The 15737-nt window shown below is 42.4% G+C and overlaps 2 protein-coding genes across 3 annotated transcripts in view; one reads left to right on the top strand and one right to left on the bottom strand.

Annotated features, from left to right (window-relative positions):
* Positions 1-15737, bottom strand: part of OLFML3 (olfactomedin like 3) — a 289605-nt gene that overhangs the window by 187589 nt on the left and 86279 nt on the right. The gene's annotated exons all lie outside the window — the stretch shown is intronic.
* Positions 1-15737, top strand: part of TRIM33 (tripartite motif containing 33) — a 37553-nt gene that overhangs the window by 2380 nt on the left and 19436 nt on the right. For both annotated transcript variants that reach the window (XM_066335737.1, XM_066335736.1), the window contains exons 2-5: positions 8781-8899; positions 9786-9933; positions 12089-12221; positions 15059-15175. In XM_066335737.1, the coding sequence (XP_066191834.1) occupies positions 8781-8899; positions 9786-9933; positions 12089-12221; positions 15059-15175 (517 nt within the window). The remainder of the gene's footprint in view (positions 1-8780; positions 8900-9785; positions 9934-12088; positions 12222-15058; positions 15176-15737) is intronic.

Raw genomic sequence — 15737 nt, 5'->3', positions numbered from 1 at the left:
GTGCTCAGGGTGGGGGAACCCACCTGGACACATTCCTGTGTCACTGCTCTGGGGAGGTTGGACTGGGTGATCTGCAGAGGTGCCTCCCAGCCCCAGCTGCTGTGGGAGTGTCCTGGAGGGCTGTGATCCAGCTGTGGGTCCAGCTGTGGTGGCTCCTCAGCCTGCATGAGCACAGGACCTGGCAGCAGCCCAGCTGAGGATGGGCCATGGACCAGCAGAGACATTTTTGTGAGCAGCTCTCTGCACCTTGAGAGTGGAATCGGTGGCACAGGAGATAGTTATCCATAAATGAGACAGAAAATGGACCTTCTGAGCCTCCTGAGAAGCAGCACACAGTGCTTAGTCACACAGGTTCCTTCCCTCTTTTGGTAGTCACAAAGTGTGAAGTGTCACTTCCACTTCTGCAGATTCTCAAAGTCTCTTTCATGACGAGCAGGTGCTTTTTCATGAAGGAAGAATTAAGGAGAAGTGGTACCTGTAGCTGGACCTGGGGCAGGTTAGTTACACTTTGCTGCAGGCTCTCACTGCTGGATTGTGTGCCTGAAACCTTTCAGCATCTCTTCACATAGACCAGGGAAGTACAAAGTGATATTTTCCTGGTTGCATTAATTAGTTTCAGTGCTCAGTGAGAGCTGTCAGGAGTTAAAGTAGTAGATGTGTGTATTTATTGGGTAACAGCTGTGGAAACTGAAGGTGAGTTTGGTGCCTGCAGAGCAGTTTTCTGAGTGACAGCACCTTTCCTGGTGGAGCTCCCTCTGCCCTCCTGGACAGAGTGGTGTTGGGTCTGGATCAGCATCTCTGCTCCTGCCAGGCTCCCACCCTTCAGAGCCTCTGCTAAAGAAGGCAGAAGAATCATCTCAATTCCTAAAAGTTAAAGAACCTCTGGCTAAAGCTTAGAAGAATGATCTGGAGTTGTGATTTGCTGTGTAAAAGACGAGCACTTGGTGGGTTCATGCCTGTTTTGCTGGTGGAAAAGGTTTTGCTGTTTGGTTACATTTATGTAGGGAAAAAAATAGAAGATTCTTGTTTTATATAGTTAAAACATATGAATTTGTTTAACATGAAAAGTAGCATCTCATATTCAGTTTAATGTCTTCATTGGTTATGGGAATGTGCATTTGATTTGGTGGATAGATGGTTTTGTGGTGATGTTTCAGCTGGACTCCTCCCTTCAGGTTGAACAGGTTACAAGAAAAGGCCTCCCTTGGTATCACAGTATTCTGGGGGGAAAAAAAAAAAAAAAGCTGATTTCTAAGTTAGAGATTTCAGACTGTAACAGATACTGTAGAACAACTTTTTCTGCGCCCGCTGCTGCTCCTGCTGGTGTAGGAGAGGTTTTGTGGTTTCACTGCCTGGATGAGATAGTTACAATCTCTTGTAAGAAGATTATCTCAGCACAGAGGGCGTGGGGCTCTCCCAGCTCCTTGGGAATGAATGTCACAGTCACCATTAGGCTGAAAAACCAAAGGAGCTGAAGAAGCTCCTCAGTTGGTCGTGTGTGTAAACTGAGGAACAAGAATACATTTACTCCCCAGAGCTGTGGTGTGTGGTACCTTAAACTGGTTTGATGTGCTGAATTCAGCTCCTGTACCCAGTGCTGCTGGGTTGTATTAATCACACCTAAAGTTTTTTGTTCTTTAATTTGCTTTGTGAAAGGAGGACATATAAAGTCTGTTGTGTAAGAGGATGTGACATGTTCCTTACGCTGAGTTTGGTGACAGTTACTGTATTTTCAGTCTAGAAGAATGAAAATTCCTACATCAAATAAGGCTGTTTAAGCTGTGTAAATGCAGCATCTTAAGTTTTATTAAACTGGGTGGGAGTAGACATCACCTGAACTCTCTTGATTCTTTACTTTTCTCCTGTGTTAATAAGTGAGGTTCATGGATATATGCTGGAGCCCAGCATGAGTCCTGGAAAATGTTCAGTTCATATTCTGGACTTACTAAAAATCTTCCTGTGAAACTTAATTTTCTGTCTAAATTAATAGTGTATTGTAAAATATTTCCATCTGAGAGCATGTGTTATTTTTATAAAAATTAATATCTGTGACAGCTGTATTTTTTTTTTCTTATTAAATATAACGTATTGTCAGTTGAATGTGCGATAATTGTGATATAATCAAGGACTGTTCAAAAAAACCCAAAAAGCTGAGTTAGGAGTGAGCCTTGAAAGCAGTTAATTTTTTTTCTTTAATGTATTTTTATTCTGACAGATTTCAGTCTGATGGTGTTGCTCCCTTGACCTGTGAGGCTTTGTTTCAAGGTCTAATCACTGAAATTCGAGCAGGGTTTTGATGTATGGCTGTGCAGAAATATACTTGGACCCTTGCAGCGCTGAGAGAAATAAATATTGTGCACGTGGAATAAGTACTCTTGGAGTTCTCACCCAATAAATGGGACCTGGCAGGAATTCATCCCTGACAGGGCTCATTCCCTGCCAAGCCCAAACCCAGAACGGAAGCCGGAGTTGTTGGATTGCACAAGTGCCTGCAAATATTTCCTGAACTGGGAAGTTTCATTTTTCATTGTCTTTGTAACGGTGGAAACATCTGACAGCACTTTAATGATCTTGCAGTCACTCGCTGTTTCAGTGGGGGGGTCAGTCTGGGGTTGTCACCTAAGCCAAGCCTGTGTGTGGAACCAGCAGTGGCAAGTGATGCTGCTTGCTCCACAGAAATTGGCCTTTGGGAGGTTGCTTCTCAGGGGACGATGTCAGAGAGTTGTAGGCTCGTGCTCATTGATGTCTCACAGGGATCAGGAGAATCTGAGGCCGTTCTTTGGCACAAGTGTGGTTGGAGTGGAGCATCACGTGGGGTGGCAGGGCCAGGTGTGCCCAGCCCCACCCCTGGCCAGAGCCGGTCTGGTGACAGCAGGTGACAGCAGGGGACGGCAGGTTCCTGGGAGCCTGATCCAGCTCTGTGCTGACTGCTGGGATGAGCAGGGTTGGACCATCCCCCTGGCACCGTGGGGAATAGAAATTCCTTTATTCCTGCTTGCCCTGGCTGTCCCTTTGCTGTCCCCTGCCTCTGCCCCTCTGCTCACACCCAGTGTTCTCCAGCCCAGAGCTCCTCTGCTGGGTTTGCCCCAGTTTGGGGGCGTGGCCCATACTGGGAGCCCCAGTTTGGGGGCGTGGCCCATACTGGGAGCCCCAGTTTGGGGGCGTGGCCCATACTGGGAGCCCCAGTTTGGGGGCGTGACCCATACTGGGAGCCCCAGTTTGGGAGTTGACCCATACTGGGAGCCCTGTGCTGGCCCAGTGTGGTCTCTGGAGTGCTGAGCAGGAGCAGGGATTTCTGTCCTTGTCTTGCTGTGCAGCCTGGGACACACTGCTCTCTTGTGAAGGGTGTGCTGTTGGCTCCTGTTCCATTTGTTGTCCATAACACCCTTTAAACATTTTATTTTAGGGTATTAAGTGAGGTCAGAGTTACTTCTTCATCCTCATGTTTTTATAGTTTCAGTACTCAGAATGTTCTGAAAACTAGAAAACTGATAAAGATTTCTGTGCTACACATCAGAGCTGATGTTAAAGGAGTTGGATCTTATGAAAACAGGAATTTTAGTATGTAAATGGAGTTGTTAAGGAACACAAGTGTTTGGGGGCAATGTTGGAATAAACTTTGAATTTATAAATTTGAACTGCTGGAAAGACTCCCTACGATGTCCCAGTGATGGAGAGGATCTACTGGGTGCTGCTGAAGTGCAAAGTGATTTTTAAATCTCATACATGCTCTGCCCTCCCTTGTTCATGTCCATGATCTCATCACATCCATGCCATCCTCACTCAGCTCAATAACTCTCTTCATTATTCCATTCTTGCTTTTTGTTCTCTGTGAGATTTCAGTGGGGTTGGCTTTGGCTGTGATGGGGTTTATTTTAAGGTGATTGAAGTCAGCTTGGACTTGAAGCCAACAAGTGAAACATGGAGCCCTCAGTGTGGTGCTTCTTGCAGAAGTTCCTCATTTTCCTTTAGCTCCTGTGGTGGTTTTAGGCAGTAGATGAGTTTCTGTGGCTCCCCTTTCTTTTCACTCCACCTCCTCCATCTCTCCCAGGGCTGGAGCTCCCAAGAGGCTTCTTGTGGTGTTTATAAACAAAACCTAAAAAAACAGGTTGAGAGGACGGTTGTAGGTGGGTTTGGTGGGGGACCAGGTTCATTCCTGCTGGCTCAGGAAGCCTTGTTGCTGTAGAGCTGATCTCTGAAACATCTGAGGGAATTCCAGAAGGAAATGCCCAGAAGGGTGGGTAGGGAGCAAAGAAGACTCAGAAAATTCTGGGGTTTTTTTTCTTGTGCAAAAGCAGTGGGTATGAGTTGAACACACACTGATTCCTGAATATGAGGCTGGAGTGGGGACAGTAGCCAAAGACTGGACATGAACTTTCACTGACTGTCTCTCTTTTCATCCTATAAGACTGGAAATACAGAGAAATCAACTTTTCCCTTTCCTTCACTGTAGCTCTCAAGCATCCTTGAAATTTTGGCAGCATTTTAGTATTGTTGGTATCGATATGTCAGCCTGGAGAAAGAAATTTCTATGCAGGTTTTTAATATTTGTCTTACTGAAACTAGTTCAAGATGAAACCTGTTGAAAAAATTACCTGCTTTGAGATGCATTCAGAGGAACATAGTTACCCTTGGGAAATGTTAAATATATAAAAGGTATTCACAGAGTTCTGAGTAGCAATTAAGAAAAAACTTGTGTTGCAGCTTCAGGTGTGAGTTGGGAGTGGCAGATTAAAAACAACTTCACTTAAAATCTGAAGATTTTTACGGTGTTCCATGGTGATTTGCTGCTGGATTATGATGCAGGGCTTTTAGCAGCCTTTGTGTTTCTAGGAAAACAAAATCAACTTTCCTCCTCAGTTTGCTTCAGTGGTGCTCCCTGACGTGCTTTGATGTGTGTGCTCTAGTTCAGGGTGCTTTATCTACCCCATAAGCAGTTAAAAGGATTACAGAGATGCTGCTCTCATTAGTGTTCTTAAAGTCTTTGACAAACGAGGAGCTCTAATGTGCAATGGGAGGAGATGTGGCTGCACTTGTGTCAGTGGCAGTGAAATCTGTGTGCTGGCATCTCCCTGCTCAGACAGAACCTTTTGGGCTGTTGGTGTGGAGCCTCCAGGAAGGTTCTTGCTGTGTCTTTGGTTTCACCAAACTGTGACCTGGGCTCCCCCTGGGGCAGGATCAGCCCTTCCCAGGACAGGGATCATTTTGGGATGTGCCAGAATTCCCATCGCTGTGGGCTCTGTCCCAGCTCCTGTCAGTGTATGGGCAGAGCTGCTCCTTGTAGCTGCTGAGGATCCATCCCTGACACATTCCTGTGTTTCTCTCAGTGCTTTGTGTTGGTTCTCTGCTCCTGAAAGTCTCCGTCTGTCTCAGGAGCCTCCATGGGAGTGTGGCACAAGGAATCTTTCCTCCCTGTGTCACAGGCTGGGAAGGGCTGGCAGGGAGGGGTGGCTCAGGTGAGAAGGTGAAGCCCATGTGCCTTTGGGCAGGGTGGCAGTGCCAGGTACCTTGTCCTGCCTGCTGCACTGGAGACTCACAATCCACATTTCCAGCTAGGAAACCATTCCAGCTTCTCCCTTCAGCCAGCCTTGCAGGATGAAAGGAAAAACAAAACTCCATTTGGGCTGGGTGCTGTGTGCAGCAGCAGATGGGGGACAGGGGATGTGTATGATGGGAAACATTTCTGTTGTGGGACCAAAAGGATCTGGTCTGAGCTGCATCATTAATTGGGAATGGGGCATAAAGGAAGGGGAAATGTGGTGCAGAGCAGAGTTTTTGTGCTCAGGGTTGTTACAGGTCTGACACACTCAAGGTGTGTGATAGAAACAATGAGAAGTGTGGGTCCTCTAAAGTACAACTAAAGAAGCTTGAAAGCCCCCTCCTGTTACCTGCAGCTCTTGTAAAATAGTCCATCATTTCTTGTGGCCTTTTAGGTCCAAAGGATGATTCTCCCTGAATTCCTTAGGGAAGTACTGATACCCACTGGAGGTCTGTAGGTGGCTGGTGAAGTTTGTAGGGTGCAGAACTGTTCTTTTTTCAGGACCTGAAGCCTGGCTGTGAATGCTGAGGGCAGGATTTTGGTGGCAGTGTTCTGTAAGGCACAGAGGAACTGCTGCACCAAGTGTTTCAGACCCTCAGGGCAGAGTTTCATGTGCTGTGCTCAGAACTTCCTGAAAGAAACTTCCCTTTTCTCAGCTTTTTTTGCTTCAGTGCTGCTCTTGACCTCTGGAGCAACACTGACAGCTCCAAAATGATGTGAAGCCATCTCTGAGGACATAGGAGATCTTGATGGTAATAATTAGGCTTGAGGGAGATCATAAACCACTCTGAGCTTCATAATTTGTATGAATGTGTCTTATTCTAATTCAACTGTCATTTGAAAAATAAGATTGATCTTTAAACAGTAGCTTTTACCCTAATGCTTTTGGAAAGCAGAGTTACAGTGGAAATGTTTGTACCAGGATTAATGTGTTTGAGTTGTTTGGTGCAGAAAAACAATGTAGTGAGTTCTGCTGGAGTATAAGTAGGATGATACTTTTATATTTACTTTTATTTTCTTATATAAGTTGGGGTTTTTTTTAATTGAAACTGACAGTGAAAACTTGTTTTTCTCAGAGGTTATATAAACATTTGAACCTTAGTTTATCCTAAAATACATTCCCACTAAACTTTTGCAATAAACTTCGTTAGCTCACAAATTATCTCAAGTTTTGACAGCTAAGAATTTCTTTTTTTCTATGTAAATGCTATTTCAGTGTGATTTTCTCTACTTTTCCCTCCTGCCTCACAAAATTAGCCACATCTGTATCTTTTCAGTACATTCAGTTTCTAGTACAAATGGAGCTGCAGTAATTTGTTTTTTATTAGATTAACAGACCAGGATATGAGATGTTTAGTGGCTCATATATTACTGGAAAGCTGCTGTTGGAAATAAAGGGTGTGGAGATGTGAAAAAGGAGTGTAATGTGCTAAATGAGGATTGCAAAGCCTTGTCTTTGGGTTTGATCTCTTGAGGTGTGTGCAGAACCCTGGGGGCACTTTGTGTGTGCAGGTTTGGTTTGAATGTGGAGGTGCAGAAATTGGGTGTTGGGCTGTGAGAACAGGACCTGGCACTGCCCAGCCCCTGTGTCCTCTGCCAGTGGACAAGGTGGAATTAACCCAGGGCAGAATCCAGCCTGGATCAAAACACTTGGTTTTATTGAAGCTTTCATGGGTTTGGCTACCTTAAAACCAATGAATTAGTTTTAAAGCAGTCAATATTTACCTTAAATTATTTTTTTTCCAAAAATTTTCCTTAAATTTTTTTTGCCAAAACCCCAAATTTGCCTTACAGGAATGGGTTTTCATCTGTAGAATTTGATTTGCTGTTGCCTAGAGATTACAGATCTTGAGCATCTTCTGTTTTGTTGTTTTCCTGAAATATTTTGTGTGCTCGACCCAAGGCAACACTAAAAATTGAGTTTAGGTTTGATTTGGTTTGCATGGAGTAGTTTTGATGGTAAATATCTGAAATTTTTGTTCAGTAAGTATGTACACATCAGCTGCTGGATGGCTTTCACCTGGTATTCCCTAAAGAATTTGTCTCTCAGTTGTAAGAAAACCTCAAAGTTCTGCATGTGGGGAAGGTTTCACTGTGTGTGAAAGCTCTTTTATGTGTAGCTGCTGCAGTACTGGTTATTTTTCATATCCTGTTCTTGAAATTGGTTTGGTGAGACAGGGATTTTTTTTAGTTTGATTGTTGTTGCTCTGCTGTGAATCTCCTGTGTTCTGAAGCCATCATTAATTTTAGCACTTGAAAAAATTATACTACTCCACTACTAATGTAATTAATCTCGCTGAAATGAGTCCTACTGTCCTAATTGAATATCCACAATGGAGCTGAGCATCATTTAATTACACTTCTCAAAGTTGTTTTAGTGTATAAAAATACCAAATGGCTTGGAAAGCTTCTTGAAGATTACATTCTCAATAAATTGTATAGGAATTTGATTTAAGATCAAATGACACTTCTGTGAAGTGTGAGCCACTGCTTAAGTTATAAATAGGTTTTCAAACCTTTATGGGGGTGGTTGATACACATCTTTAAATGTCAGTTTGGTTCATGTAGTAACTTCTTTGCAGTTCTGCCGAGGATTTAAAACTAATTTAGTGATTACAAAGGATAACAAAGCAGGATGCTGGTATTTTATTGCTTCATCTGCCTCCCTGACCTCGTGGAAATAATTACATTAGAAATCTTCTGGGCTACCTGGGAGAACACTGAGACATGCCCTGGCATTTTCAGGAACATCACTGAAGTCATCCCAGCTATCTGGGCATAGCCCTCTTCATGCTTGTCTTGACACAGGCTGGACCACAGGCTGGTCTAAAAAATAACTTTAAAAAACCCAAGTGTCTTGAGTTTCTTGAGTTTCATAATCTAAAATGAACAGGGAGAAAAATGAAATATTTGCTTGGGGACAACAGATGACTTCCCTAAAAATACAGGATTTTTTGGGGGGAAGAAATATGTAGGAAAAACTGAATATGATGTAGAATTATCCTAACTAGGTCGGGCATCCTTTTCTGTAGAGGTTTCTGTGATTTTTTTGGGATTGTTGAGGGAATGTCTTTTGGGATGAAACCTGTCCTACGCCTGTAATGGCTGGTTTTTCATGACAGTGTCACTGTAGAACCCTTTACCCAGGTGAAACGAGGAGTGTGCTGTGTGTTCTGTGCCCCTGGGCTGGTTGTCCTGTGAGTTTTGGTGCCCTAAGGCTGTGTCCTGTTGTGTTTTGCAGTGGGGGTGATCCGGTGCCCCATCTGCCGCCAGGAGTGCCGCCAGATCGACCTGGTGGACAACTACTTCGTGAAGGACACCTCTGAGAGCCCCAGCAGCTCTGATGAGAAGTCAGAACAGGTAGGGACCATCCTGCCTGCCCCAGCCTGTCGTTTCTGGGACATCAGTGTTCCCCAGAACAATCCTGATGTCTTCTCTCCAACCCTTTCTGCTCTCTGAGGCTGTCAGTGCTCCCCAGAACAATTCTGCTGCCTTTTCCCCAGCCCTGCTCTGCTCTCTGGGGCTCTCAGTGCTCCCCAGAACGATGCTGGTGCCTTTTCCCCAACTCTGCTCTGCTTTCTGGGGCTGTCAGTGTTCCCCAGAACAATCCTGATGCCTTCTCTCCAACCCTTTCTGCTCTCTGGGGCTGTCAGTGCAAATCTAGAGCAATTCTGGTGCCTTTTCCCCATCCCTGCTCTGATCTCTGCGGCTGTCAGTGCTCCCCAAGACAATTCTGCTGCCTTTTCCCCAACCCTTTCTGCTCTCTGGGGCTGCCAGTGCTCCCTAGGATGATGCTGGTGCCTTTTCCCCAACCATGCTCTGATTTCTGGGACATCAGTGCTCCTCAGAACAATTCTGGTGCCTTTTCCCCAACCCTTTCTGCTCTCTGGGGCTGTCAGTGCAAATCTAGAGCAATTCTGGTGCATTTTCCCCACCCCTGCTCTGCTCTCTGGGGCTCTCAATGCTCCCTAGAGTAATTCTGGTGCCTTTTCTCCAACCCTGCTCTGATTTCTGGGACATCAGTGCTCCCCAAGACGATTCTGGTGCATTTTCCCCACCCCTGCTCTGATCTCTGCGGCTGCCAGTTCTCCCTAGGATGATGCTGATGTCTTTTCCCCATCCCTGCTCTGCTCTCTGGGATTCTCAGTGTTCCCCAGGACAATTCTGGTGCCTTTTCCCCAACCCTTTCTGCTCTCTGAGGCTGTCAGTGCTCCCCAGAACAATTCTGGTGCCTTTTCCCCTGCAGGTGTGTACCAGCTGTGAGGACAATGCCAGTGCCGTGGGTTTCTGTGTGGAGTGTGGGGAGTGGCTGTGTAAGACCTGCATAGAAGCTCACCAGAGAGTAAAGTTCACTAAAGATCACATGATCAGGAAAAAAGAGGATGTGTCATCAGGTGAGTGTTGGGTATCACTTTGTCCTGCCTGTTCCAGGAGCCTTTTCTCTTTATGTGTTAGAAGAGAGGGGGAGAGTGATGGAGGTAACAACCAATTCTGTGTGTTTTCCCCCCAGGATTGGGGTAAAGTATAGTAAAAAGTTAAAAAATTAGTAGAAAAAAATAGAGGAAAAATGAAACTTATAACAGTGATATTTTGTGCAATTTGATGTCCAATGCCTTGGGAAAGGATTTAGATCCATTCTCAGTCATCTTTCTGTTTAGTAGAACAAGTAACTAAATGGAAGGGTTGGAATCCTGAGAGCAGTGGTATATTGATAATCTTACCCATTGTCCAAAGAAATTAGATTAAGTCTTAAAAAAATTAAAGCATTTTGTTGTATTTTGTTATAAGAAGCAGTTATAGTTCTCCCTGTAGAAATGTATATATATGTTTATAGTTACCTTCAATATATGGTGTTACTTTGTATTGATACTGCTGAGTAAATGTAGAATTTGTATCTATTTTAGGTTTAATCTCTCATTGAGCAAAACTTAATATGTGAAGTGTGTGTGTAGGGTTTGTTTAGGTGTGCATCCTTATTAGAAGTAAATTCTTAAAATGTTGTTTGATTATGTATCATTTGCAGCCTGTTGAGGTAATGTGGGAAATAATCTCAGAACAGGTTCAGGCTTATCTGGATTTTATCTTTTATAGCCTGTTGAGGTAATGTGGAAAATGTTCTCCAAACAGGTCCAGGGGATCTGGATTTTTAGCTTAGAAAATTCTTGTTGTAAATGGGTTCAAAGTTCTGATTTAAAGACTTGTAGGTTCTCCACAATCTGGATGTGTCTGAAGAATGATCATATTGAGGAAGTGAGGTCTCAACACTTTGCTCTCTTCATTTAAATCCATTTAAAATGAGTTAGTATCTTCATAAGTGTTTTGTTGTATCCTTTCAAAGGAACAAACACTACTTTTCTTTCTGAAAATTGTGTAATAGTTAAAAAGTTTGCTGTGAGCTTAGTTCTTTTAGACAAGGATCTTATTTCATCTGCTCTATCAAATAAACCTAATTTTGGAGATGCTTCTCTTTATGTCTTAATGAAGATTTCTAATAAGAAATATAATCCATTTAAGATTAAACATATTAAGCCATAGATGAGAAACCCTTAAATTCAATCTAATTATAGAGACCAAGAAAGAATTATTGATGTTTTTACAAGGAATGCTAAATTGTGACTCTCAGTGTGATATTACAGCTCAGCTTTCCCTTTGATACCTGCTGGGAAGGGACTGAAAAGTGACTGTTAGCATAAAATAAACTTTCTATCACAAATTTTATTTATTTGGATTGTGGGGGAAGGGCTGGTCATTGTTGTTTTTTTTCTTCTTAGACTCAAAGATGTGCCCTGGAGACTTTAAATTTCTCTCAGTGAGTGGCAGCTGTAGGTTCATCAGCTCTTTCTTCACAATAACTTGCATGATATAACCAGCTTCAGAAACGTTGGAGAGTGAGGGAAATGTTTGAAACCCTACCTGCTGTACCTTCCAAAGGCTGCTTTCCTCTTTGCTAAGCTCAAAATATCTTCAGAACACTGCAGCACTTTTTTATAAAACCCAGAACTATTTTTTTTACCATTATTTGTTATTTGGGGGTTTAAGTAGCTCTTAACACAGGCAACATTTGCTTTGCAGTTCCCACTTGAGTTGTGTTTGACTAAATGAGGTGTGTAAGTGTTGGAAGGGATAACCTAGAAAACCCAGGGGGGAAAAAAGTAAAAAGGTTTGAGAGGTTTGACCCATCCTTCAATGTGTCAGAGGTGAAATTGTATGGAATTAGATTATAAACACATATACACCGTGCTGCTGGTTGTGTGCAGTCTTACAGGGCCTTTTGGGTGAGGAGAAAAAAGGAATTCCTCCTTCTCCTTGAATGAATAAAGTGAAAACAGCTTCTGGCACTGTAAATTACAGAGTCATGAAGGTTGGGAAAGACCTCTGAGATCATCAAGTCCAACCCCTGACCTGATGTACTCACAGGAACTTTAGCATGAGAACAGATCTGGAGGTGCCTTTGCAAGCTCTTGGTTGGTACTGGAAGTTAGTTGTTTTGCTCTTCAGATTGTCTCAATTTTATTTTAAAATGCACAAATGGTTTATTTTTAAAAACAGAGGCCGTGGGAGCATCTGGTCAACGTCCTGTTTTCTGCCCTGTCCACAAACAAGAGCAGTTAAAACTTTTCTGTGAAACCTGTGACAGGCTGACATGCAGAGACTGTCAGTTACTGGAGCACAAAGAACACAGGTACAAATATTCCCATGTCTTAACTCCTGTGCTGTGCTGTCTCAGAGGATGAAGTGGCATTGATGTGAACCAGTTGTGTTGGAAATTCTGCTGCATTTACTCCTTGTTGGACTGAAACCATCCCTTGCAAAGGAGAACCTGTGTGGAGTGATGGAAACTTGGTCAGTTGGTTGAGTTTCTTCAAGTCTCTTAAGCTCAGATTCAAACCAAGACGGGCTGAGGAGGTTTGGTGTGCTTCAGGTGTTAATTTGCCTGGCAGTTCCCAGTGCTGTCACTGTGTTCAGGACTTGAATGGAAATTTCTTGAACACCTGGTCCTGTAAAAGTAACAAAAGTGATAGAGTGAGTCACGGGTGAGGTGATTTTCTGAAAGGGCATATTTGATTGCGCAATAGTCTTTAGGGGAATTTTGTAAAGGAAAGTCTTAAATTTTGCCTCTTACATTAGTATATTCTAGTGCAGAGGGGAAAAATGGTTTGGGTTGAGTTGGTTAAAAGTTGCCTCATTCCAGGTAAAAAGAAATGCTGGGTTTGCCTCTGCTAGAAAAAGAGTTGGGACCCCTGTAAGACACATTGCAACTTCCTGCTCTTTAGCAGCTCTGTCGTGTAGTTGCTTAAATGTCTGAACAAATATTTTTCAGTGTTATGATAGAGATTGAGGGTAACACATATTTATCAACCACTGCACCACTGCTTTTCCTTAACTCTTCTCTGTAAAGGTGTAATACTGAATTTGCTGCTGTTTTTTCTCAAAACAGTGATTGTTGTTCTCAGACTGCTACAGCAGCCTGTGGAGGACTTTCACTTTTGAAATTATTATTATTATTAAAATATTAACACGCTCAGATATTCTTGCTCTGTTCTTTCATAGGCTTGATCATAAATATCCTGGGTGACTCCCTTGTCACAAAGGGTGCTCTCCTGGACATGTTCACTAACTTGGTCTAGCTGCTTCCTTTCCATCTGTTTTCTGCATGTTGCTAATGGATTAACTGGTGGATCTACTTACCTGTGCTCTTCCAGAAGGAGAACTCGTTGCTATTAATGTGCTTTTTTCTTGCAGAATATTCTTTCCATATGGTTCTGTGTGCAGGTGTGAATTACAGATGATTAAGGCACTGCTTTTGTCTGCCTGAAGTACAGCTGAGGTTTTGTGGAGAATAATGCCAAGTGGAAAAAGAATTGATTTTAATCCCTTGTTTTCTTCTCACCTGAAATCCTAACGGGTCACACTAAAGGAGGGTGAATCACCATTTCAGTAGCTTCATGGTTCACTGTTCAGAGTTTCAGTCATGGAATTCCAGAATGGTTTAGGGTTGGAAGGGACCTTAAAGATCATCCAGTTCCAGCCCTGTCATGGGCAAGGATTGTTGGGGATTCTGGAGAAAGCTGACAGTTCTTTTAGCAGTCTGATGCTGTGTGATTCCTCTAATTTGGGTAGTTTCCAGTCCACACACTTGGGAAGCTGGAAGTACAATACTGAAAAAAACAAGAGTATTTTTGCTGTAGCAAGAGCCACAGCAAAATTTTAGCAGTACAAGTTGAATGTGATTTTTCGTTTCTCCTTCAAGTGGAAATATGCATGTGAACTTAATGAAAATATTTCAGAAAATCAACAGCTCCCAAATATTGAAAATTTTGCTCTCTTTTGGCATTAGGAATGCTGCTATTTTTGTATTACAGTATCTAAAATCTTGTGCTGCTGCAAGAACTTTAGGCTGTTCTTAGAAAAAGCAAAATTCCAACACTGTCCCTTGCTAGTACAAACTGAGTTAACAGGAGTAGAGTTGTTTTTGCTGTGAATGATGTTCTTTGTCTGAATCTGTGTTATCATGACTGTGAATCATTTAAATAAAAAGACTGTCTTGCTGTGAGTTTGATGACAATAATCTCTTCCTGTTGGATTGTGATGTTCTGGATTGTGGCAGAAGACAACACTACTTCCTTTTTCATTTTCTTTGGGAGATAATGTAAGTTGCTTCTAATGCAGCTTATGGGATGCTTCATTAATTGCAGGAATTTTTTTGCCAGTTTGAATATTGGGAAAACATTGCCAAGGTGTTCTAGGACCTTGAGTTTACCCTGTTGTTAACAAATTATATTTCAGAAGCATGAGATTTGTTTATTGGAAAGGCAAGACTTAGCAATGATTGTTAGTAATCCTGGATTTTGAGCAATTGATCAGAAAAGATGGAAATGTGCAGCTGCTTAATTCAGAGGCATTTTGTTTCTGTTGCATTGATCATTCCAATATGTTAGGAAAAAGCACCTAATCCTGTTTTTTTTTCCCTCAGTGTTGGTACTTTCCCACTTTTGAGATGAGGTAATGGAAAGTACCTTTGATAGCAGCTGTTTATTGAAGAGCTTGGAAGGGAATGTTCTTCCCTTGGAAGCAGCAGAGGTGGAAAAAACTTGGAAAGTTTTTTAATAGGGAAATTTTCTTCAGATTAAACTAATGCAGTCAGATTTGAGCAGGGTCATCTCAGCTGAAAAGCTGGGGAATTTGGGATAGTTTAGGGGGTTGGTTTTGGTATCCTTTAATGTGTGTTTAATATATTAGTGCATTTTTTTCCTCAAACTCTGAGCTGTTCCATAGCCTGGGAAATGAGGCAGTGCATCCCTGTGTGGTTGGAATTGATAATTCTGATAATTTCTCACAAAGATTCAATCTCTTGGCCAGTAGCAAAGGACATTATCCAACATTTTGCACACTGGTTGGAGTACACAGAGTCTGATTTTTCTCAGTGTTTTGTCATGTATTTTCAAAATTTCGTGGCTTTGCTCCTGGACTGGGAAACTGCCCCGTGGTGATCAGTGTCTTCTCTTGCCTGTTGACAAGGTACCAGTTCCTGGAAGAAGCTTTTCAGAACCAGAAGGGTGCAATTGAGAACCTGTTGGCCAAACTTCTCGAGAAGAAGAATTATGTAAATTTTGCAGCTGCCCAAGTTCAAAATAGGTGAGTTCCCCAAAATGATCAGCTAGTTCACTGCCTTTTTAATGAATCACTGTAAGATCAATGATGGGACTAGAATAACACATTGGAGTTAATTCTATATCTTAATTAGTACTTGTAATGGTTTTTTTTTCCCCTACAAGACTTTGCATCTCTTGGAAGTTGTTACAAGAAACAAATGTTAAAGGTTATGTCTTTTGTGACAACTTTGAGTAGAACCAAATATGTTGGCACATTTCTTACACTTTGGGGATGAGGGGAAAAAAAAGTGAATAAAAAAGGCCAAAACTCTCGTCCTCTGGTTTCTTCTAAGTCAGCTCTAGGCAACAGAAAAGTTGAAATATTAAAATACTTTTATGTTTCTCGTGAAGGCCTCTCACAACTGTGTAACAAAAACTTGGTGTGAATTTGAATAGGAAATTGTGGTTGGTTGTGGGGTTTTGATTTTTATTTTTTTTTTTTTGGTAGCTTCACTTAATATTTCCAGGGTTATTTGAAATTCAACATCACAATAAATACCCAATATAGAGGCAGAGGGTGCACGTGGTCTCTGCTGGCTTTGCAC

Source organism: Sylvia atricapilla, chromosome 25 (assembly GCF_009819655.1).
Source record: "Sylvia atricapilla isolate bSylAtr1 chromosome 25, bSylAtr1.pri, whole genome shotgun sequence".
In the NCBI taxonomy this organism is placed as follows: domain Eukaryota; kingdom Metazoa; phylum Chordata; class Aves; order Passeriformes; family Sylviidae; genus Sylvia; species Sylvia atricapilla.
Note: the sequence above shows the minus strand (reverse complement) of the source record. Positions and strands in the feature narration are given on the sequence as shown.